The sequence below is a fragment of the Dioscorea cayenensis genome, chromosome 12 (genome assembly GCF_009730915.1).
Source record: "Dioscorea cayenensis subsp. rotundata cultivar TDr96_F1 chromosome 12, TDr96_F1_v2_PseudoChromosome.rev07_lg8_w22 25.fasta, whole genome shotgun sequence".
Classification (NCBI taxonomy): Eukaryota; Viridiplantae; Streptophyta; class Magnoliopsida; order Dioscoreales; family Dioscoreaceae; genus Dioscorea; species Dioscorea cayenensis.
This window is the reverse complement of record NC_052482.1, coordinates 21,629,404-21,653,204: the sequence shown is the minus strand read 5'-3', so window position 1 is coordinate 21,653,204 and position 23,801 is coordinate 21,629,404. Positions and strand designations below refer to the sequence as shown.

The 23,801-nt window shown below is 38.3% G+C and overlaps 5 protein-coding genes across 6 annotated transcripts; 2 read left to right on the top strand and 3 right to left on the bottom strand.

Annotated features, from left to right (window-relative positions):
- Positions 1–1,521: 1,521 nt before the first annotated feature.
- LOC120273064 (noroxomaritidine/norcraugsodine reductase-like) lies at positions 1,522–2,989 on the bottom strand. Its single transcript, XM_039279705.1, has 5 exons — positions 2,842–2,989; positions 2,469–2,676; positions 2,170–2,386; positions 1,980–2,089; positions 1,522–1,897 (listed from the first exon to the last, which is right to left on the bottom strand). The coding sequence occupies exons 1-5, from the start codon at positions 2,946–2,948 to the stop codon at positions 1,730–1,732; spliced, it is 810 nt and encodes a 269-aa protein (XP_039135639.1). The 5' UTR covers positions 2,949–2,989; the 3' UTR covers positions 1,522–1,729.
- Positions 2,990–7,917: 4,928 nt separating this feature from the next.
- On the top strand, positions 7,918–9,121 carry LOC120273923 (AT-hook motif nuclear-localized protein 23-like). The gene has a single exon (XM_039280668.1). The coding sequence runs from the start codon at positions 8,018–8,020 to the stop codon at positions 9,017–9,019; it is 1,002 nt and encodes a 333-aa protein (XP_039136602.1). The 5' UTR covers positions 7,918–8,017; the 3' UTR covers positions 9,020–9,121.
- A 1,825-nt stretch (positions 9,122–10,946) lies between these two features.
- On the bottom strand, positions 10,947–13,071 carry LOC120272976 (protein PLASTID TRANSCRIPTIONALLY ACTIVE 16, chloroplastic). The gene is given in 7 exon segments (XM_039279620.1): positions 10,947–11,163; positions 11,165–11,584; positions 11,658–11,686; positions 11,688–11,717; positions 11,810–11,878; positions 11,981–12,439; positions 12,563–13,071. Coding segments are annotated over 7 exon segments (1,521 nt in total). The 5' UTR covers positions 12,998–13,071; the 3' UTR covers positions 10,947–11,084.
- A 551-nt stretch (positions 13,072–13,622) lies between these two features.
- On the bottom strand, positions 13,623–20,250 carry LOC120273511 (serine/arginine repetitive matrix protein 1). Of its 2 annotated transcripts, none has more exons than XM_039280145.1 (14): positions 20,102–20,250; positions 19,897–19,986; positions 19,696–19,818; positions 19,444–19,611; positions 19,262–19,348; positions 18,915–19,051; positions 18,325–18,372; positions 18,175–18,237; positions 17,318–17,611; positions 16,578–17,222; positions 16,360–16,479; positions 15,567–15,671; positions 15,402–15,485; positions 13,623–14,386 (listed from the first exon to the last, which is right to left on the bottom strand). In XM_039280145.1, exons 1-14 carry the CDS (start codon positions 20,120–20,122, stop codon positions 13,816–13,818), a joined length of 2,556 nt encoding a protein of 851 aa, XP_039136079.1. In that variant the 5' UTR covers positions 20,123–20,250; the 3' UTR covers positions 13,623–13,815. The 2 variants fall into 2 exon arrangements, with proteins under 2 accessions (XP_039136079.1, XP_039136080.1); XM_039280146.1 differs by having other exon boundaries at positions 18,175–18,234.
- A 956-nt stretch (positions 20,251–21,206) lies between these two features.
- Positions 21,207–22,848, top strand: LOC120273969. The gene has a single exon (XM_039280718.1). The coding sequence runs from the start codon at positions 21,248–21,250 to the stop codon at positions 22,691–22,693; it is 1,446 nt and encodes a 481-aa protein (XP_039136652.1). The 5' UTR covers positions 21,207–21,247; the 3' UTR covers positions 22,694–22,848.
- Positions 22,849–23,801: the final 953 nt, after the last annotated feature.

The following is a 23,801-nucleotide window of genomic DNA, read 5'->3' as shown; positions in this document are numbered from 1 at the left end:
TTAAAAGAGGGTAATAATCTTGTTTGGGTACTAAACTATACCCATATTTCAAAATGGATACCACATTTCAATTTGTTTTTTTTCCCGGATACTATACTTTGATTTTTGTTCAGCGGGAGGATACCCGAGCATTTTCGATGGGAATAAGTTGACGTGGGCGCCGGAGTAACGACGTGGCGAGGGTTTTGACAAGTCATCTGCTGACGTGGACCTTTCAGTTATTATTTTTCAATACATGTCACCAAAGATAACCATGTCATTTAAAAAAATGGGGCCACATCATCACCATCTTCTTCATCCCTCTTCTCCCGAGAACTCATTCCTCTTCTTCGTCTTCTTCATCTTCTTCTTCTGCTATTGTTGCTTCTTCTTCTTCTTCTTCTTCTTCTTCTTGTGCTGCTCTTCTTCTTCTTCTTCTTCTTCTTGTCCCATGCTTCTTCATTTTTTCCCTCGAACCAGGTGTTTGCCATTAAATTAGAAATACATTAACAAAAAATCAATGGGAAACTCTTAATTCAACAAAAAATCAAGAAAAAAAAATCACCAAAATAGATGAAATCCAATAAACAACGAAACAAAAAAAGGCAAACAAGTAGTTTGGATTGAAGAAAATCAAATGACATCCATTTTCTTAAAAAAATCAATTTCTTAGCCTTCCTTTATGTTTTCCCGCATTCCAAACACACTTTGAGGCAATTTTAGGCAACGAACAGCATGAAATCCTTGAAATTTACTAAAAATTCCCACATTTCTCAAGAAAACACCGGGAAAATGATGGGAAAAATCCTAATTGAAGACTTCAGTGTTCAAACCTAGAACGACTCTTGATCCCTTATTCCAGACTCCCGGATGGTTATACCCTAGTAAATGCTTACCTTTAGTGAATGCGCAGCACCTCTCACTTACTGTCCTCTTTAACTTACTGGAGAAGAAGGAGAAGACGAAGAGAGCGAAGAAGATGAAGAAGTACTCGGGCGAAGAGGGACTGGGGATAAGAGGAAGAGGGGTGATGATGATGTAGCCCCATTTCTTTAAATGATATGGCTTTTCTTTGGTGACATGTATTAAAAAATAGCAACTGGAGGTCCATGTCAGCAGATGACCTGTCAAAACCCTCGCCACGTTATTACACTGGCGTCCACGTCAATTTATTCCCATCGAAACGCGCGAGTATCCTCCCGATGAATAGAAATCAAAGTGTAGTATCAAAAAAAAAAACAAATTGAAATATGATATCCGTTTTGAAATATGAGTATAGTTTAGTATTCAAACAAGATTATTACCCGTCATTAAAGAGATGAAGTCAAATGATGCGAATGATAAAGATTGAAAGACAATCTTGGCATGTGAAATAATTCGGGACACGCCTCTCCAAAGAGTAGAAGTACGCTTCGTAATGGGAAGATTATTAACAGCTTATATGTACAATATTACTATTTATATATGGCACTAGTCATTGGTATGGTACTATTTATTTTTCAATTTGCTTTGTCACTAGTCAAATGATGCTAACAACCATCATTGCGGAGTAATGACACAGAGTTGATGACATTCCATATAATCTCAAATTAGAATGACAGAGAGAACATGGGATTCCACTTTCTTTTAGAAACAAGAAGAAGAATATCCCTTATATAGCGGATAATAAAAATAGTAGGTTGTTGTTTCCTTCACGTTCTGAATATAGAAAGATCTCTGCTCTTCAATATCAAAGTTGCTGTCCAATGTTCTAACAAGGCTGTGTTCGTCCTCCATCAACGTTGATCATTTGGCCAGTAACATATGAGGCTGCAGGAAGGCAAAGAAAGACAACAACAGATGCCACTTCCTCTGGTTTGCCTAGACGTCCAAGAGGAGTCCGAGGTGGTTCATTCACCGCGAATGCATTTTCAAGACCCTGTTTTTAACCAAATTAAACAATCTCATTAAAAACAGTAATTATCCAAGAGAACCAGTTGAAGATGAGCCTTAGAACTTACAAGGTTTTCGATTAGAGGCGTTTTAATGACTGAAGGTGCAACGCCGTTGACTCTGATATTGTCTTTCGCCCACTCGCATGCTAGATGCTTGGTCAGTTGATTCACAGCTCCTTTTCAAATGAAATTCAATGTCTAAAAAGCCAAATTGAGATTCAATACTTGCAAAAAACAATTGGTTTTACGGTTTTACCTTTACTTGCTGCATAAAGAGCGAATCCTTCATAAACCAGTAGAGTACCAATGGTGGAAATGAACACTATGCTTCCTGATGCTGAAGCTTTCAACAGAGGATGAGCTAATTGGCTTAAATGGAGTGCAGATTCAAAATTGGTAGTCATCATGAATGAATAATCTTCAGCAGTACATTCCACTGTGGGTTTCATTACACCAACCCCTACATTGTTTATCTATAGAATACGCATTTTTTAATTGATACACAGATAAGCCCCATGTGGAAAATTAATTGTATTTTTTTTTTTTAATACTTACAAGTATATGAAGCTTTCCTTGGAAAACAGTAGACACATTCTCCATTAGTTTTTCCCGTTCAGTCCTGGAAGAAACATCACAAACTGATCCAGTGACCTTGAATTTCTTGTCTTCCCATTGTTTAAGGCATTCTGCAAGCTCGGCTTCATTTCGAGAACATGTATAAACAGAGGCTCCAAATTTTGCTAGTTCTTCCACTATGGCATGCCTGCAAGTTAGGTACTTATCTTAGTGTGAATAGATTGATATACAAAGAATGAAGGATTGATTACATATCTTAGTTCACAGTCCAATATAGACTAGAGTATTCAAGTGAACCAAATAATAATAATAATAATAAAAATAAAAGGCTATGGGACAGAGAAGTGTATACCCAATTCCTTTGGTACCTCCAGTGACCAAAGCTGTGGCTCCATTCAGTGACCAGCGGCCGTCCAGGCTGGTCAGCGGACTGATGTTCTTCTTCTGATAATTCTCCATCTCAAGGGTTGGATGTCTCTTTGATCCCCTACTTGTATCTCCTCCTTATATAGTAGACCTGAAGAGTACTAAAACAACCACACACTTAGAGAGCAAGGGATAAAGGTTGGAAAGTGCGGTTTGAGTTTTTCGATGGCTGAATAAAGATGTCATCCATGACATGCAAACAAACCTCTCTTCCATCTCAAAAATGACAGCAATGGAAATTTAGATACACATTATCTTCTTTTTTTCTTTCCTTTTGCATCATTTGACATTTTTGGCTACCTTTTAACAATGAAAGTCCATGTTTTGTAAAGCTAACAAAACTCTTTGATAATGACGTTGCAAGTAGCAAAAGTTACTATTTTATCATTTCCTTAATCAATGATCGAGTATTCATTCGTAATTTGAAGTAGGTTTAAAAAAAAAATTAATCATGAAGACCAGCTACCCATGTACTTTCTAAATCAATTGTTTTTTTAAAAAAAAAATTAGAAAAGAATAGTATATGATACTGTTGTTAAACTTTTCTTTTTAGCTCTTTAACCTTTAATTTCTTTGGATCTTAGAATTGATTTAATAATGGGCAATAGTCATTAAAAACCTCTAACACAAATAAATGAATTATGGACGAAGTTCAAATTTCTTCTTAATTATTTAAATTATATCAAAGAAATTCCTTGCGAATCAGAATTTATGTCAATATATATTTAACTATATATTTCCAACGTGCCCCACCATGGAACCTATTTCTCAATCCACCCTCTAAAACTATTTTTTTCCTAGAAAGGCATCCTTAACTACCTTTTGACTTTCAAAATATGCCTCTTTCACAGCATTGAAGATAATACATCCACATACCCTCTTAATAGTTCAATGGTTCTAGTTTAATAGATGGATTAGTGACAGAGCACCCAGGTTCTAATGGCAGCACACATTTGTACTAACTAATCAACCATTTGGTACACGCACTAGCCCCCTTATACCTAGATGAGCTACGAGACTTTGATTTCATTTTTGCAGACAATATCACTAGGTTCCCAAGGAACACTTAAGCTTCCAATGACCTCAAGAGACGGAACCTCACTCCATGTGTTTGGTTCCCAGTCAAGGCTTATTACAGATTCCTCAATGATAGTGACCATCGTTGCTAAGTGACCCCTATCATTTGGAAAGGACTCAATCTTAGGAAAATTGGCTTGCCTAAAGCAATAAAATCCTCACCCTCGACAACCTTGCTAAAAGAAAATACAACAAACTCCTAATGCGTGCCCGCCTATGTGCTTTGTATAGCTTCAATTGAAGCAACTGACCACTTCTATATTGATTGCCCGTATGTTGCATATCTAGTCATACTTTGGCCAATTTTTAGGCCCTTACTTCCTTGCTAGATATGTGTGGATTCTGGCTCTCTTAAGTCAAAGGCCCAACCAAGGTAACTTGGGATTTTTGAGGGAAAAAGCTAATTTATTAAAATAAAAAAGAAGAATACAGAGTCCAAAAGAACATACTGCCAAGAGCAAATGAGCATAAAAAACATACAACAAATCAAACAGCCAAAACCAGAAAAACCTAGAGCATTCTAAAATCATTAGCATGAAACATTTTCATAAGCCACCTAGAAAGGTCTCTACCCTGAAAAAACAGAGACGGAGAATGAAGAGAGACACTGTGACTAGCCAGACGAGCCACACACAGATTCCAAACTTTGGGGATGACGTGAAGCGGAGGAGAACCCGAAATCACTGAAAGCTGACTCTTATAGGCCGGAGAAGACAACAGCTGCTCTCCAATCCTCCACCACTCCATCCGACATCAGAGGAGAATGTAAATGCAAAGCAATTCAAGAAAATGTGTCTGAAATGAATCCATGCAAACCAGCGACCTGTAAAGCCAACGACAACACCTTGATCTCTACATCAATTTCTGAATTAATCATAATCGGACAACACCCTGCCATGAAAACCACATAATCATAAATTAACAAGAAAGAAACCGGCACCCCCAACTCCAAATCCCTGGAACAAAAGGATGCTAGTGAATAAAAAAGGGCCATCCATATTGGAAAAATTATTGAGTATCAGATTCTTCCCAAAACACCACCCATTAACAGAAGAGTATTCTTGGACCAACGCAAAAGCCACGACCAAATGGTCTATTCATATACGGGTCACCGATAGAGCTCTTCACCCAGTGGTAAGAGTTCGATTCTCGTCTGAGAGCATATTTCTGGAAGATGTGAGTGGTGGTTGTGTGCGGGTGGTCCCACCGCCCATGTGTGCGTGGGCCCCACCCCCACTTGCTCCACCGAGGCTTGTGCACGCCCTGACGATTTAGCAGGCGCTCGGGCTGTCTGTTCCTCTTGTCAAAAAAAACCCCTTCGCTCAATAAGGCCAAACTGTGGGCATTCCTTCTTAAAAATAGCATTACATCGGGCCTTCCAAAGTAGCCATCCGGTAACCACCACAACGGCCTTAGACAAATTTGGAATAGCCCCCGTTAGCAACAACAAGCCAATTCCCTGAAGCAAAACCATCTTTGGAAAAATAATACTTTTCCCAACCAAATTACCTACATCGATCCAAATGGCCTGCGCTTTAGGACACTAATGTAAAACGGTGCTCAGTAGTTTCAGGAACAAGTCCACAAAAAATACAAAGCTCATGAGGGACCAATGTTTAAGGCATGAAGAAAATCAGAAGTCTTAACTTTGCCCTTAAACAACAACCAAGTAAAATGCTTTAGCACGAGGAACAATATTAAGAGACCACAACAATTTCCATCCTATCCAATGATCCCCATCCCCAGAACAACTGATGAGCTGGTCATAGACTTTACTGGAAAGACTACGACAGTGAGAGGCCTTGGGGAACCAAACTCAATGCAAGGAATCATTAGCACATATAGTTCCAATTCTGAAATGCCTCGGAATTGACCTGCTCTCCAAAAACCCTCCGTAAATGCAGCCAAGTTCCAGTGAATATCCACCACAAAATTATCAACAGAAAAACTCTCAAAATTTAAATCCATATTGAGATAGGTTGGTTTAAAAGCTAACAGGATTTCAAACATCCAAGGGTCAAACAAAAATGAAACACCACTAGGATTAACATCCTTAATCCAAACAAAACTTGGGATCTACTTTCTAGGGCCATCTTATGGAGCATTTGGTTGGGAACAAACACACTGGCACATCTTCAACTCCAAATTCCTACCACCTACTTTTCTATTTCCTAAGATTTATCATTTATTTATTTTGTGGATATCTACAACTCTAAATCAAAGAAGACAAAAGCTGGAGGAAATGACTAACTCTACAAACGAAACCTGAACTTCTATATCTCATGACCAAATGACCTCTAACCTAGCTAACCCGATCACAAGTACAAGCGTAGGCACCAACTAACATTTGCTAAGAGATCCTTAAATAGTTCCCACTTCTTCCTCTCAAGCACTCACCCTTCTTTACTCATGCCCTTATTTATTATTTTTTTCCTTCTTATATTGTCCCGTTGCTAGTGGTGATTTGCTATCTTCTACAGTTCTTTATTTATTTATTTTTTTTAAAAAAATGGATAAACCACTTAGATTAAGATAAACCACAAGTAACAGATTCTTTATATTCACTTTCTTTTTGTTTTAATGTAAGTAATTTATTTATAATTAAAAAATATTATTAAAAAAACACTCCATGAGTTATCAAGTCAAAAAAAATATTTTAATAAAAAGTGAATAACCCACATTTATGAAAAAGGAGAGCACCAAACACAAACTAGAAACAAAACAAAATTCCAGACACACAAGAAGTGGGAGAACCAACTACAACACATCAAGTCAAATCTTCTCTATGTGAAAGATAATAGATCAGAATATTTGCCAAAAAGAAAGATAATCAGAATAAAAATTTGCTTAGATGTGGACTCTTGTTTTTTCTAAGTTGAGTGCATTACATGTGAATCATGTGAAACAAGTTCATAAATTCACATTTTGGTATCAATTGTGAAGACTAAAATGTGCAAAAAGGAGAAACAATGCACATCTTGGGCCGGCCTCTTCTGCTATGTATATATAATATAATATAATTTGCTAAATAAAAGCTAGTCAATCAGTAAAATGAAATACATGATACACGCCTCCTGGTCAAAGGAAAAGGCATCCAGTTTGAGTAGAAGCAGACAAGCTTTAGACAAACGGACGGCTACCACACCCTTCAACACAACTATTCATTACTTAATTTCTGTGCCTCCCTGACAAACCATGTGAAACGACGTGCGATCTACATGTACTTCCCCTTCACTTCCCTCACACGAGCCCAGCATTTTTTTTACCACTTAACGGCCCTAACCCTTACCACTTTATCTTCCCCTATATTGCCAACTGCCAAAATAGAGTGCTCATCAATAATGGAAGCCTAGTTTTCTTCTAGTTTTAGTTGTCTTTTCTCTTTTCCCTACTATATATATATATATATATATATATATATGTTGCCCCTTATGATTCTATCTTGATTTTAATTATCTTCCATATATTGCCAACCAACTGCCATCATAGATAGATCTGCAACTGTGCACTCTCTACTATTTTCCACTTGTAATTTTATATTGATTTTTATCTTCCATATAATGCCAAACTGCAAACATAAATCTGCAACTGTACAACTCTACAAGCACACACAATTAATATATAGCACATAACTAAATACACACCATTCCTTTTGCTTATTTTTGCAGAACTTTGAACAAGATTATTAGATTACAAGTTTAGAAAAAACGGAGGTTTTGGCATGAAACTTGAATGTTGCTGTTTCTTTCGGTAGTCTCACTATGTGACGTGTTTCCAGTCGCTCTCCATCCTTAGTCCCCACTTGCTCGTGCGCACGTTACCCCACAATAATGCCACCCCTCTCCATCACCTTCTCTTTGACCCCCCAACCCTTATAATTATAAACTTATCATAATCACAAAGATCTAAAAACTTAGCTAACAAGACCTCCTTTCTTTTATGACACAGATGAGATCTGAAAGATAGAAAGAAAGTTAGGGTTTTTCCAATACCAGTACAAGAACAAGAAGAAAGAAAGAAAGAAGATGGCGAACAGATGGTGGGGCGGCAGTGGAGGGATGGGCGGTGTAGACCCAGTGGTATCCTCGTCACTACAACCACCATCCCTCGATCTCCTCAACCAACAACAACTCCAACATCTCACACATCTCGGCCCTTTGAGACGTGACCAAGATCCAAACCAAACCACCACTCAAAGCAGCGGCAGCCACAACAACAACAACAACCCTAATGATGAAGATGACAGCGGTGGCAACGGCAACGTTGACGACCAGAACACTGCTGGAGGATCTGCCTCTCTTGACCTCACCGAGACTGGTGGGTCAAATCCCAACTCCGCCGGTCGCCGTCCTCGTGGCCGTCCAGCTGGATCCAAGAACAAACCAAAACCTCCCATCATCATCACTAGGGACAGTCCTAATGCTCTCCGTTCTCACGTCCTTGAGATCTCTAGTGGAACTGATATTATGGATGCCATGCTGACCTTTGCTCGCAGGAGACAACGTGGTGTTTGTATTCTTAGTGGCAGTGGTGTTGTCACTAATGTTAGTCTTCGCCAACCCGGTGCTCCTGGAGCTGTGGTTACACTGCAGGGTAGGTTTGAGATCTTATCATTGGCTGGTGCTTTCCTTCCAGCTCCGTCACCGCCTGGTGCTACTGGTTTGACAGTATACCTCGCCGGAGGACAAGGTCAGGTGGTGGGTGGTAGTGTTATGGGTGAGCTTGTTGCATCTGGTCCAGTGTTGGTGATTGTTGCTACTTTCTCTAATGCTACTTATGAGAGGTTGCCATTAGAGGATGATGCTCCAGGTGGTGAGCAGCAAGTATCAGCTGATGGGATTGCATTGGAGCAAGGCTTGGGTGGTTCCGGTGACGGTGGCGGTGGTGGTGGTGGTGGTGGTGGTGATTTGGGAACTGATCCTTCTTCATTGCCAATGTACAACCTATTGCCAAATCTGATGCCAAATGGTCAACTTCCACCAGAGATGTTTGCTGCTTGGCCACCTCGTCCTCAATCCTACCAATAAGTTTCTTTTTTTTTTTTTCTTTTTCTTTTTTAATCATGTATCTTTATTTATTGTTTGAATAATTTTCTCAGGCTGAAAACTAAATTATTTTATGTTCTTCTCTCTTCGGTATGGTATTCTGTTTGTTCATATGATCATGGCATGGGTTAGCTTTTGCACTGCCCGCATGTGGTAAAGTACTAGATGTTTGTTTTTTTTTTTGGTTTCTACTGTATCTGACCCACATTTTTTTCTGTTCATGAATGATCCCTTTATTTCTTTTGCTGCAAGTTTGAGGAGGATGCTATACCACCCTAAACCAGCTGGATTAGTTTATCCACTTTTATCAAAACAGGAAAAAGGAGAAGAAGATAAATAGAATGGTTTTGAATTTAGAGTGTCTACCGTGGTGGCGTGGAAAGAAGAAAACAGTAGAGTTGTTGGGAAATTTTAATTGCTGCATGTATTGTTTGCACTGTCCATTCTGCAAGTTGAATGTTTCCGTTTCAATCTGGAAAATGAGAATATATAGTTGAGGATTAGATATGGACTGCATGCATAACTTGACAATTTCTAGCAAAAAAAAAAAAGTTTTCTTCCTTTCACGTCAAAGGACTTTTGAGTACATCCTTCAAACATACACATTATTATGGTTGGGGCTTCAGGACTCGGATGTGAAATAGGAGGATAAATATACCATGCATGATATTTTGACCACCTTAATGTGTGGATAGGATGAAATCTTTATCCAAATTGGATTTTCCTTTTGAGACAGCTGAGACATGGAAAACGCTGATAAAGATCTTGTTTCATGATGGAAAGAGTAACTGATCAGATGAATATGAACCATATTTGGAAAGTACTAGGTTACATAAATGGCATGTTTCATGACATATACTTTTCTCACTTAGCCTTTTTATTTTTATGCATTTAATGCTACTCTAGATTGTGTGGTTCACATACATCCTCGCTTTATTTCCTTTGTTGTTGTTTGTCTTGTTTGTTCAAACCCTAGTTCCTCATGCATATCTTCTCATTCTTGCCAAATGAACCAAGATCTAGTATCAATTTATCAAAGTCCATCATTGACTGTAATTTATTGATTGGAAATTTTGAACATATGACATGTGCTGAACATGGCCGGTAAGAGTAGTGTTTTCAATGAAAAGCAAAGAATATACAGTACTGATTTCTTCATTTACTAACCCTCTGAGATGTTTTATCAACTCTAAATTTGATTAGGACCTCTTGTTTGACACTTCCCTTGTAATTGATGTGCAGTCCCTTATAATTGATGTACAGCTATGTCAGTGCAGTATCTAATACAATCAGGACAATGAGCTTCTTCCTCTATTACCACCCTTTTTTTTTTTAATCTTTGAATTACTATTCCATGTAGCTAGGAATCTCTTTGTGGATTATGCTGCAGAACTAATTAAGATACTATGCAACAGTGATTTTTGTTTTGTTTGCAGTAGTACTACCCCACATGTAATACAGCACCATCCACTTGGATATGAATGGATGGTATAACCTTGGCTTTGCAAGCGTTGAATTCAAATATTTTTGGTTTGTAGTGTTGTAGAAGATGTCCTTGGATAATGACTTGCCCTGCAGGTTCAACCTGCATGAATAGGATTGAATTGATTACAGCTGGTTCCTTCAGATTTTTGACTTGCAGATACAGGACTGACAGTGTAAGATAACAGTGAATTGTTTGACAATAATTTCTGCTCAAGTTTTAAATTGTAGTAGTAGTCACTAGTCAATGCCGGACATGTTTGCGTTGGAAAAAACTTATTGAACATTTGGAATTAAGATATCTTTGACATATTCTACCATGAAGTTTTCAAGATAAGCTTTGACTGTCAAAATGACATGTAATTTGTGTTCATTCAAACAGTTACTTTCAAATTTTATATATGGATGACAACAAGGTCATCAGGAATTGCTGAAATTTCTTCATAATGATTAATTAATAACTCTTCAACCGCGATGACAATTATGCATCACAAAAATTAACCTCTTTACTTTCCTACTTACATTGGAAATACAAGTTGCAGGAGAAACAGGAGAATTAATGTTCTCATTCATCATCAATGTAAATAGTTTCTTGCTTGAAAAGACCACCAAGCACCTTCCTGACCTCTGGTGTTGGTGTTGGTGTTGGTGTTTGGTTTTGGTTTTGGTGTGGTTTGCTTCACCACAGCTTTTTTAGGTGTCAATTTGCGAGCTCTCGCTGAACCCCTCACTGTTGCTATCTGAGTTTTCTGTTGTTCTTCTTCAGACTTTTGAGGAACTGCAGCTGCAAACTTTGAGCTTAGATTGTCCCAGGAGAAATCTCCACTAAAATCTTTTGCCTTGTTTAAAATGTCATTCAGAGAAGCTGCTGCTTTTTCCTGAGCTTCTTTTGCAATGCTATCAGCTTGGAATTCCTTTGTTGATGCCTTCTTTACCTCTTCCTTGAGCTTCTTAGCAGCATCTTCTGTTTCACGAGCTCTTTCTGCAGCTATTAGTGCTTCCTCAGCGTTTGCCTTTGCTACAGCTTCAGCATATGCTTTTCTCCGTCCATCTTCACGGATGGCACTGAAAAAAGAACAAGCTTAATTAATTTCAGTCAACAATTAATTGAAGTTAAATCAAAATCAATTGTGATCACCTGAAAATTTCAGTTATTGATTTAGAAGGGCGCTGAAGGACTAGCTGAAACCTCAACCACCTGAAAACAAGAGTACATTTTGCATGATGAAACAGATGAAAAAGAAAAAAACACACACACACACAATGAGTACCTGGATAATCATAATGTACCTTGTTCTCTGAAATGGAAGTGTTGGAGAAAACATCAGCCACCAGTTTTGCAATCTGTGTTCTGGACACCTACTTGACACCAAAAATAAACAAAAGAGAAGAAATTTTTTTTTTTTTTGCAACTTTCAATTCATGTTATAAAGAGTACGTTCGTAAAAACAAACCAAGTACCTTGAACTCGGTGGTGCTACTACCCTCATTAGACACAACAAGGCCATAAGAGCTATCAGCGGAGAAGTCTTCAGTGAGCTTGGTCTTGATGAGAGTGTAACTCACGTCAGTCTCAACAATCTTATTCAAGAACTCACTAAGCGTCAGTGACTGTGAGCCAGAGAAGAGGTTAGAAAAGAAGGTGGTGATCCCATCAATCACATTGCCTGATGAAGCACTGGAAACTCCAGTCACCGAGTCATAAACAACCGCAACATGATCGACCTTGCTGAGCTGCGCTGCAAGGATAACCTCCAGGGCATTGTTGGTGGTCACTTCACCTAATGGCCCATTCTCTGTCGGACCTATAGTGACCACCACCTTCGCTGCAGGACCAATGGCCTTCGCGATGGACTCAAGTCCACTGTTAAATGTAGACTCGACTGCATTCAATCGTTTGGATTCAGCTGAAGAGATGATCTGTATGTGTTTTTTATAGACATATATACATAATAATAATAAGAAGAAGAGTAAATAATTAATGTCTTTCATTTGTAGTAAAGTGTAATTATGAGAAATTTGAATTATATATGGTGAACCAACCTTATAAGTTGAAGCAAGACGGGCAAGTTCTTGAGCAGAAGGAAGGTCAGGAACTCCAGCTCTAACTGAAAAGCCTTGGCGTAAGAGTGACTGGACAATGCGAACTCCTGCTTGTCCGGTGGCTCCAGCGACGAAGACGGTGTCAGGATCCTTCCGTCTGCCTCCAAACATTGATGTTGATGGGGAAGAGACAATTGGCACCAGAGATTTTGGGTCTGGAATCTTACCAAAATCAAAGAAGAAACCGTTGTTGGGTTTTGTTTGTTCGGTGGATTGAGATTCATCTTCGGACTTCTTTTGCCGCCTTCCGAAACTGAAAGCGTTCTGTTTGGCTGCAGATAATATTATGCTCTTCCGTGAGACATTAGCGTGGTTGGGCTTTGAGCGAGGACTGGAAACGAGGTGGAAAGAATTGTAGGTGATTGCAGGTGCCATGAGAGCAAAAGTTATTTCCTTTCCTAGTGTGAGTAATGCAGGGAAGGTTATGGTTTGGCCAATGAGATGTTGGAATGAATGATCCAGATTATTTGGTGTGGATGTGGATGTGGGATGTGGGATGAGTGAGCAAGTAGACTCACAACCACATGTTAAGATTGTTTTATCCACTGCAGCCGATTTGGCACCAAACAATTTGAGGTCAATATGTTGTCTCATATCATTTAGATCAAATATAGATCTGATAACATTGCATTCACAAGATGTCAGATACTACTAGTTTTACTCAGTAAGTTTGATCCAGAATCCGGTGTACAAACTAAAGATGTATTAATGTATTATCCTTTATCAGATGGGACCATCAGGTATACACATTACTATATATGTTAAATCTTGAAGAAAAAAAAAATTGTCTAAACTCAAATCAGATACACAAACATCAAGAGGTACGCCAGCTTACAACTGTAACAGGGGCTAAGAGAAATAATCTGATAAAAAAAAAAGGGAAACATATTTTCTACACTAAAACATCCAAATATAGCATAGATAACCACTTACCAGAGAATTTTGTAGCTACATCTGTACGCAGTTGTTTCAACATAATTGAGTTCTCAGTAAATCCTCATTTACCAATTCCAGCCGCAGCGGCCATAGATTTACTATTTTAGATGCAGGCATACAGAAATTCAAATTAATGTTTAATACACTTTGGAGTATATCCTCACTGCTGATTAAAAATTGTCTACATAACACATAAATGCAGAACTAGAAATGAAAAAACCAAACAGTATGCGGGAAGGCAACAGTAAGAACAGACTCTAGTGACTAGTAGCCTTCTTTGCTTTAAGAGATTCAAGAGCCTTATTTCGAAGCTCAATCTCAAGCCTTTTCTGCTCAGATTCAGTTCCTTCGGCATCACTTGAATGAGAGTCCCTTTTCGTGTAACTGACTTGATTTTCCTCGTAGCCTGAAGGAGGGGTTACATTAATCATGGACTTCACTCTCAGTTTGGCTGAACGGCGTTCCAATTTCTTCTGTCGCCTTTCTTCACGCCTTTGGCGTTTTTCTTCCTTGCGTTGCCTTTTCTCATCCTTCCTCTTTCTCTTTGCCTCTTTCCTCTCATCTCTTCCAGAATCATCATCATCATCATCACATTCTCTTTTGCGGCCATGGGATTTTTTATGCCTTTGCTTTTCCAATTTTCTGTGCCCATCATCAGAATCTTCAGATCTGGAATCAATGGTATCCAATAGATTGTTTGAGTCTATCTTTTTATTTGCGTTAAAGTCAGGTGAATGCGTTTCTTTCAAATTCGTTCCAGGACCATACTCCCTTTCTTCTGATGTAGGTGAAACGTGTCCAACCTTCTTGTCATAATGACCTGCATCACTGCCAAACACAACAAAACAGGTTTACAATGCTTACATATGATTCAGCCAGTTAAACAAAACATTCAAGAACACAACGCATCCCAATCAGTAGAGAACCTATTGAATTGAAGATGAATTGAAACTTAAGAGCAGCCATAAGTCTATAAAGGTCTGCTCGCTCCTATCAAGGATTTTTAACAATTAGATTTGTTAGGGTAGATAAAGAAGAATCAGATCATTTTCTTTATAAGCGTGTTCATAATCAACCCAGAGAAAACAAACATATGTTAAACAAAATCAATGCAGTCCTTCTGGTCTTGCAGTAGATATACCATTTAATTCTTCCTAGACTAGCATTTTCCTAAAACAGAAAATAAAAATAGGAACATTACACTTCATGTTTATTCAAGGGTTTAAAGCTAATTAAAGAGGGGTGCAGAAACCAATTACTAACCCAGGATGGCAGCAAAAGAGAATACCTCAGAAAGTAAATAAAAACATGGAAGCTGAGAAGATCTAGACACTAAAGCCAACTACAAAATAGATTAGTTGTCTTGCACATAACCGTAAGATATAAAAATTAAAGAATAAATTCAACCAGTTAATCACACAATAGCCTTTCAAATTGTTTGAGAAAAATTAACTCATTTTTAACAGGATAAAAATATTCATCAATAGAGCAGCAGCATCCTCATGATAACTTAATATATGGAAATGACAGCGGCAATTGCCAAAGGCCATGAAATAACATTGAATACAAAATTAAAGTCAATTAAACTACTGCTAAGCAAAAAGATGATGAACATAGTAAGAATTTATAGAACAGAGCCCTTTCCAATATATATATATACATATAGGAAATAATGCTGCTAATTTGCTACAGACCACAAAATGACATGGAATGCTCTACAGAACAGGCTACTCACATGAAAAATGGAGCGAGAGGCATATGCAAATCTTAAAAAAATTGTCCATCCAGTACTGAATCTAGTACTGAAAGCGCAGAAGGCAAAAGGATGAAAAGAAGTGCTCACCTCTGTCCTAGTTTCTTCATTCTGGCAGCTGGATCATGTTTGGTTGTCTTATTTCTGGAATAAGTTTCATCAGGAATATTCTCCCTGAAAATATTAATATAAATGAAAGAGGGTGAAAGCATCAAATAAGATTGAATTGACAAATACAAAGGACAGAGATTTCACCTGCAATCACTGATTTCATCCTCATCTTTACTGATTTCTTTGCTTTTGGGGTTAGTCATCTGCTCTCTTCTTTGCTTAACAGGACTCTCAGACAAGCTATGGGACCTTCAATCAGCAAAAATACTTATTAAATGACTTCATAAAATGACTAACTATGAACAAAACCAAAACTAGGGAGTCCCACTAACCTACTTTTCTTCAAAACAAGTTCTCACACAAGTTCCAGGGACTCCAAATGAGTATATTCTTTTAGCATTACGTTCATCTCACAAGTTTCAATTTTATCACTCAAATCATGCCAAGGTAAATATTTTGACATATATTGTGCTATGGAAGGTGTTTGATTAGGAGGATGATCACTCTTCCCCAACCAAACACTTCCAGAATCAAATCAACGAAACCAGACCCGCGAGGCCTGTTTGAGTCCATAGAGAGCCCTCTAAAAGTAGAAGATCACTTTTTAAGAGATTTGATAAACATATAAAAAATTAATTTAAAAAAATATATATATTTGTATTAAGTAATAACAAATAATTTCTTATTTAAAAATTAAATTTGTAACCTCCAAATATTTTAATGTACCCATACGGTCTAAAGACTTATGCCATGAACTAGACTGTTCTTTCCCATCTTTCTAGACAATCAAAGGAATAATTGTCTTTTTCTTAGCCCCAAAAAGGATAGGAAGACGAGCATTCTAGTTATCCGACTGATTTTGGTTTTTGCCCTATTCTTTAGAGTAATGGAAACATGGGCACCAAATAGCACAACAGATGAAACATACAATAACTACCTTTCAGACACATAGTAATCCCTGAACTGTTCAACACCAGTAGAATGGTGGATGTGATCACCGTTTGAGCCTCTACCAATTCGACCTGCTGGACTTTGACCTCCGTCAGAGCTGTGACTCCTGGATGTCAGTCAGTGAATAAAACATGCAACCTTAGACAACAATTTAAATGAAGCACACAAAAAACAAAAGAAAAAATGATTGACTACATATCCCACCTATATCTTTGACGTATAAGAGTTTGAGGATCAACTTTGACCTTTCTAGGTGAAGGCACGGTCAACATCTTTTGCTTAGGGGACCTGCTTGGAGGTGACCTTGAAGGAGATGAGGACTTTCCACTTGCTGAAGATACAGACTTCTTGATTCTGGAGTATGGTGATCCCCTCCTAGGAGAGGGGGTCCTTGAAGGACTGTGGGCAACAGGAGACCTTCGCCGAGGTGATCTTCTTCTTGATGGAGTGTTGGATCTGCGTCTTCCAGGTGATGACAACATGCGACGAGGTGATATCATCCTTGCAGGAGTGGCTGATCTGCGTCTTGTTAATGGAGATCTACGTTGAGGTGATCTCCTCCTTGAAGGAGTGGGTGATCTCGGTCTTGCAAAAGGAGACCTGCGTTGAGGTGATCTCCTTGAAGTAGGTGACCTGCGTCTTGATAGCGGAGGTCTGCGTTGAGGTGATCTCCTCCTTGAAGGAGTGGGTGACCTCTGTCTTGTAGATGGTGACTTGTGTAAAGGTGATGTCCTCCTTAAAGGACTTCGAGATCTGCGCCGTGTTATTGGTGGGGATCTCTTTCGAGGAGATCTCCGTGGAGTTCGGGACCTGCGTCTTGGTGGTGAAGATCGGTCCTGGATGGGAGACCTGCAACATGGAGAAGTATAAGGATTAGCCTCAGACCTGAAACCAGTGACCAGAATGCAGGCACTGATGGAATAAGCAACAATAATGATGCAGACCTGCGATAGAAAGATGGTGGGGATCTACGGCGTAAATATGGAGATCTCCGCCGGATTGGAGAGGGAGAACGACGCCGTGAACGTGAGTTTGATCTACGCCTAGTATAAGGTGATCTCCATCTAGTCGGTGACCGAGTCTTAGGAGGAGAAGACCTGTGATGAGGAGAGATAGGTCGACCACGTGTCGACTTATGGAGCACATCAGGAGAAATAGATCGGCGCTTTGGGGATTTATACCGCCTGGTGGGTGAATATGAAATGCTTCGAGATCGACTCCTTGATTTATGCCCATTCCTATCAAAACAGGGTAAGTAACCTTGTATATTCTACTAAGAAAGCTCTAGATCGTTATTGTGTCATGACCCTGAAATATTTTACACTAGAATGGATGCATGAAACAAAAGGATGGTTCTGAAAAATATTATAAATTTGTTCAAAACATATATTAGAAACCCCAGAAACATTTACAGAAAGAATTCCACCAGCTATTTTAATCAATGGTAGAAAAAGGACTTCAACTTTACACAGAGGTGTGAAATTCTTTGAATTGGAGCAATCAGAAACAATGACGCCTTTCCTCACTAGATTATTTCACAAAAAAAGGGATTACACTCGCAAAATGTTAATCACAGAAATCCTAAAAATTAATAAGATTAGTAGCATCAATAATTTAAATTAACAAAATGTCTACCTTTAACCATCTAAAATCAATGTGACAGTAGCAAAAAAAAAATTCAAACAGCTACTACAGCAAGCATGCTAAAACTCATTTCTCAAGGGAAAAAATGTCAACAACAGATAATTAAATAAGGATGATCTTGATTTCAAGTCAAATGAAGAGAAAAAAAGAATGTTACCTGGAGTAGCTCTTGGATTTAGAATATGAATTACTGCTAGACCTTGCTGGGGAACGAGCCCTTCTGAAAAGTAGAAGCCACGTGAATCACTAATGCGTTCAACTATAGCACCAAAGCCGCATTTTAACATTAATTTATATAAGATATTACCTCAAAGGCGACAAGGAATGATCATTTGATTCTGGAGAACTAGTGTGCCTAATCAGAAAGGGAAAAAGAACTCACAATTCAGCAATGTTATGTAATGAAAAGTTAGAAAAATTTTACCTTCACAAACCAAAAGAGACTAGGCTGGATACTTAAAAAAGATAGTGAAATATAAAGTAGTAGTAATAATAATAATAATAATGAGTCATCCTATCATGCACCAAAATAAAGGCAACTGGTACTAACCAACCTTCATGAGATTAGTCAATAAAAACCATATGCTACAACATCAATGATGGGAACTTCCTAAGAAGGCGAAAAAAGAAGAATCAGTTAACTGGTTAGAACTTCAAGTACAAGAAGAATAAGCACAAACACAGTGGTTAAAACATGACATATAAGTGCTGGTTCAACATGGATGTTTTTGTCTTTAAAGAATAAGTTGAAGCACCCTACATAACCTAAGCCATTATTGTTTTAACTATTAAAGTCATGAAATACAATTTTCTTCATCCTACAAAATTTTAGATGCATGATCACCGATTCAATCACGTAGAAATGAGAGTAAAAATTCCAGCGAGAAGTGAACTGACTTCCGTATAGTATGATCATGTCTCCCATCTTTTTCATCGACTTCTTTAGGTTGTCTACTGAAACCTCTTGGCGACAAAGGTTCTGCAACCAGATCAGAAGTAGGCTTGGTATGCTTTGCTACGTCAGGCTCCACGTCCTACAGTAGTTTGAGGTAAAGAAGGTATGAACCCAAATAATCGGGGATGCTAGCTGAATGTTATAAAAAAAAGAACAGCCGTAAGTCAACACAAAACAATTCCTTAAATAAATTAAACGAAAATTATTGGGCCTAAATAGGGAGGAACATCAAGATATGCAGGTTGTGAATCAAGAGAAGGTAATAACACTTAAAAACTCAAAAATGTACCATTTTATTCTTCTTTTCAACTTCTCTCTCCCTCACTTCCCTATCTTTCCTTCTCTGTATTTCCTGAGTAATTCTATCTGCTTCCGCCTGTAATCAGAAAGTTGTAAAAGCCACCAAATACATCCAGCTATCTATTGCATCAAAAACGCATATTGAAAGACCCATTAAAGAAAACAAAAAACCTTCTTTTCTCTCATTTCTTTCTCCTTTGCATCCAAGAACTGTTGAGGAACACCACTGGCATTCTCCTGAGCGCTGAGTAGAAGACCCCAAAGCTCTTTCATGAACTTAACTGTATTTTTCTCCATAAATCCAGTAAGCTGAATCTGAATCTTTTTCCCATCCACTAACTATGCAATTAAAATCCAGAAGCAACACTCAATCCGGGGCTCAAAGTCCAAAAACTACAACAGGATATAAACAAGATGCAATACCTTCTGATCAAGAAGACCATATATGAAGTTAATAAGCACTTCGTCCTCAAATCCAAGTAACTCGGTCGTCCTAGTTGCGATCCAAGGCCTCATCACGTCCATCTTCACCTTAGTTATATCCACCTAAATATGGAACTAAAAATTACAGAAAAAGGACAAAAAAAAAAAAGAACATTACGCAAACCCTAATAAAACGCATACCAAATGATCAAGTTCCGATGCGAATTTCTGGGATTTGAGCAACTTCGCTTGCTTATCTGAGAACCGAGTATCTTGATCGGCAGAAGTCCCCTGTCAAAACCCTAGTGATGAGTTCTTGAAAGTGCAACCAAAAACATTGAAACAGTGAATCAAATTAATGGAAAGATGAGACAAAGAAGTGGAAAAGCAATCGCCGGTTGCTTACCCTGAAGAACCCGCCCGACATTTTATCCGATTCACCGGAGTTCCTTCGGCGGCGGCGGCGAGGGTTTCTTCCTTTCTTGCCGGAGGGTTTCCTTCTTCCAAAGCGAGAAGCACAAGTAGATCAAGAATCTAGAGACGAAGCCGATTGGGCTTCACACTAAACCCAATGAGATGTACGGGTATCTTACTGGGCCGGTCTTTAAGAGGAATTTGGAATCCTTGGATTTGGCCCATTTGTCTTTTTGGGTGTTGACTTTTTAGTGAAGTGGGCCTCCAATTCTATTCCTGGGCCCAACTAAAGACCAGTTTGGATTTCTATCTGCGATCTTTCAATGCATACAACATCAATTAGTTTAGTTCAGTTCAGTTGTGGGTTTGTTGCAATTAGATATGTTTGGTTGGAATTGGGCATATGTTATGATGGGATTGACTCCTTTAAAAGTGGATTAGGTTGGAATACTTTTAAGATAATTTGCATATTTATCTCCCTACAAATGAAGCTTTGTGATTAATCTAATGAAATCCATTAATTCACTTGCTCAGGATGGATTTACAGCCCTGAGTCAGCACGTTTCATATAATAAAATCTTCTTCAAACTTAAACAAGAGAAAAAAAAAAAAAAGTCATTTATTCAAGAGTCAGACAAACAAAGATGAGTTAAACTATGAACAAGCATCAACTGGACGGCAGGCAGAGCTGAGAAGCTCTAACACAATCAGCCCATGGGCAAATTAAAGTCACAAACAACAAGCATATGGTCAAAACTCAAATGCCGTCAGGCCAAAGTGTGAAAACAAAACCAAAGAAATCTCAGTCTAAATTCCATCTTTTAAAAACATTAATTTTATATACAGTCAAATGTACAAAAATCTCAAAGTTGTGAATATTAAAAGCATTGCTCACCTGCTCATTTTGGCGGTGGTGATGAACCAATTAATCTTGTCATCATTTGACTATCAATTCATTTCTTAATCTCTCTGAACCCAATTCATCAGAACCCAACTGTCACAACGCGTCCAAGACGTAGTAGTGGTAGCGAAATGGAAGAAAGTCAATGAAATATTTTTCCAAACCCAAGCCATTCCCCCTCAAATACACCACAAACATTTGCCGGCCAACCTTGTGAATTGTTTTCTATCAACATTAATGGTAATGGGAGTTCCAATGGCATGGCTTTCAGAGCTCAAAGCTCTGGTTAGCAGCAGCACTGGCTATGATGATCACCATGTCTTGCACCAAGAAACCATTGGTATCCTTGCCTTTGAAGCAGCTGCAACCATGGCTCGTCTTGTCTCGCTCTACAAAGCTCTATCTGAGGCTGAGATCCTTCGGCTCCGCTCTGACACCATGCGGTCACAAGGCGTCGCTTATCTCAACTCCACCAACCAGCCCTTTCTTCTCCGGCTTGCTTGCGCAGAGCTCATGACTGAGCTCGACCGTACTGCTTTTGTGATCTCTCGTTTTGATAAGAAACATCATGGGTTGACTCAGGTTAAGAGATTTATCCGTGTTTATTCTGATCTCAAGGCCGGGAATTGTTCTGATTTGGAACAGTCATGGTTCTCAAAGAAGAGAGCTGAGAAGAAGGTGAGAAAGATGGAGAAGTATATCACTGCAACATCAAAGCTGTGCACAGAGATGGAGGTTTTGGAGGTTTCAAGACAGAAGCTCAACAAACAGTGCAACAGATACAGTGGTCCAATGCCAGTTTCAAAGGTAGTTAGTAATGCTACCAATGATTTACTTGCAGATATAAAGGCTCAGGATCAAAAGATTCACAAGTTGAAGGAGGAGTCTCTGTGGAGCAAAACATTTAATAAGGTGATTGGAATCATGGCTCCTTTGGCTTTCTTTATCTTTGCACGTATCTGTTCTGTTTTTGGTCCGTTTGTTCCTGGTCTGCCAGCAGTGGTTACACTTGATGGAAAGAACTCATCCATAAGCTTTGCCCCTGTCTCCAAACTTAGATTTCCCTCACGTTTATCCTCATCCGGACCAATGGAGAAACAAGCAGTGATCAACTCAAAGGAAGTGCCAATCAGAAACTCATGCCCAATATTTGGTTCAAAGGATCAAACAGAACCTCATGGGAACTGGAAAAAGCTCTTGGAAGCACCTTCAAAGACTGTTGGAGGATCATCCATGGCCTTAAGATATGCAGATGTTATTGTTTCAGCAGAGAAGCTACTGTTAATGAAGTCAAACAGCAATGAAAGCAAGGGAGAGAGTATTGTGAGAGATGAAATATATGAGATGTTGCCATTAAGGTTACGTGAAGCTGTGAGAAGGAAGTTGAGGGAGTGTTGGAGAGATCCAGGACCGTTGGATGGAAGTCTTGCGGATGGATGGAAAGAGGCAGTGGAGAGGATAATGAGATGGTTGAGTCCTGTGGCGCATGACACGTTAAGGTGGCAGGCAGAGAGGAACATGGATCGCCGGCATTGTTTTGATCCAAAACCAAAGGCTTTGCTGCTGCAAACCTTGCATTTCTCGGACATGGACAAGACTGAGGCTGCCATTGTTGAGGTTCTTGTGGGTTTGAGTTGTGTTTGTTGGTATGAAGAGAGATGTCATGAATCATTGAGATTGTAGCTTGCATGTATGTGTTTAATTAATTAATTTGGTCTCTTTTTTTTTCATTTTTTGTATATATAAATTGTTGATCTTTTCTATTATTATGAGCTAGTTTACAATACATGATGAAACTAGGTGCAATGTAATACATCTTTTTTGGGAAAAGATTTGCAGTACTGTTTTCACTTCAGATTGGGATGTATAAATAATAAATCATTATTATTGGGTGGTGCATATCCTTTTCATGGTTTTTATTTATTTATTAATTTGATAAAAATGTCCTTTTCATGGTTGAAAGCTACCCTTTGACAAAGTATAGATGGTTTGGTACTTGCTGGTCAAAAAATATGGCTGCCCTAGATAAGGCTTGTAAATATTAAATATATGACCCTTTTGAAAATTTCAATTTTTATACATGCACCATGCAGAAAAGCTATAATTACACATGCATGCCTTCTAAAAAAAAGTCCTTTTTTTCTCTCTTTTTTTTCTTAATTTATATAATGGTTATCAAACTATAAATCATTAAGTTAATTAACTTTTTACTATGAATGATAATAAACCATTAACTTTTATCATCTGTTAAATAACCTGTATTTTGTTTACTTTTTTTAAAATATCCTCTTTGGTTACATAAAATATATTTGTCAAATATAACTTTTTTTTTTTTTTTTAGAAAGGCGATAAGTCTTGGGAGCAGGAGACGAATACGTGGGAGGCAGTCTTTCCATGGCGAAATCACGTCCCTCACTCTGCGTGAGATGAGGATCGAACTCCGGAAAGCCCACGCTCGACACTCGAGATGAGCAACTCTACTGAGGGCCGATCTTTCAATAGATCAGAATGATAATAAATATAAATTTATTATATTTATATATATATATATATATAAAATTTATTATGAATGATAATAAATCTATATATAATTTTCCGACAATCATGTTATCTATTATGCCTTTTTTTATTTTACATGTGTAGTTTTTCTATATCCATCGTTTGTGGACATGTATTTTTTGTTTTATTTTGTTTTCCCCTTCTAATTATATTTGCATTAGCCTTCTGGCCGTAGTTTTGTTCCTATCATTCTAAATTGTTTCCATTTTTAACAATTATAGTCATCTATTTT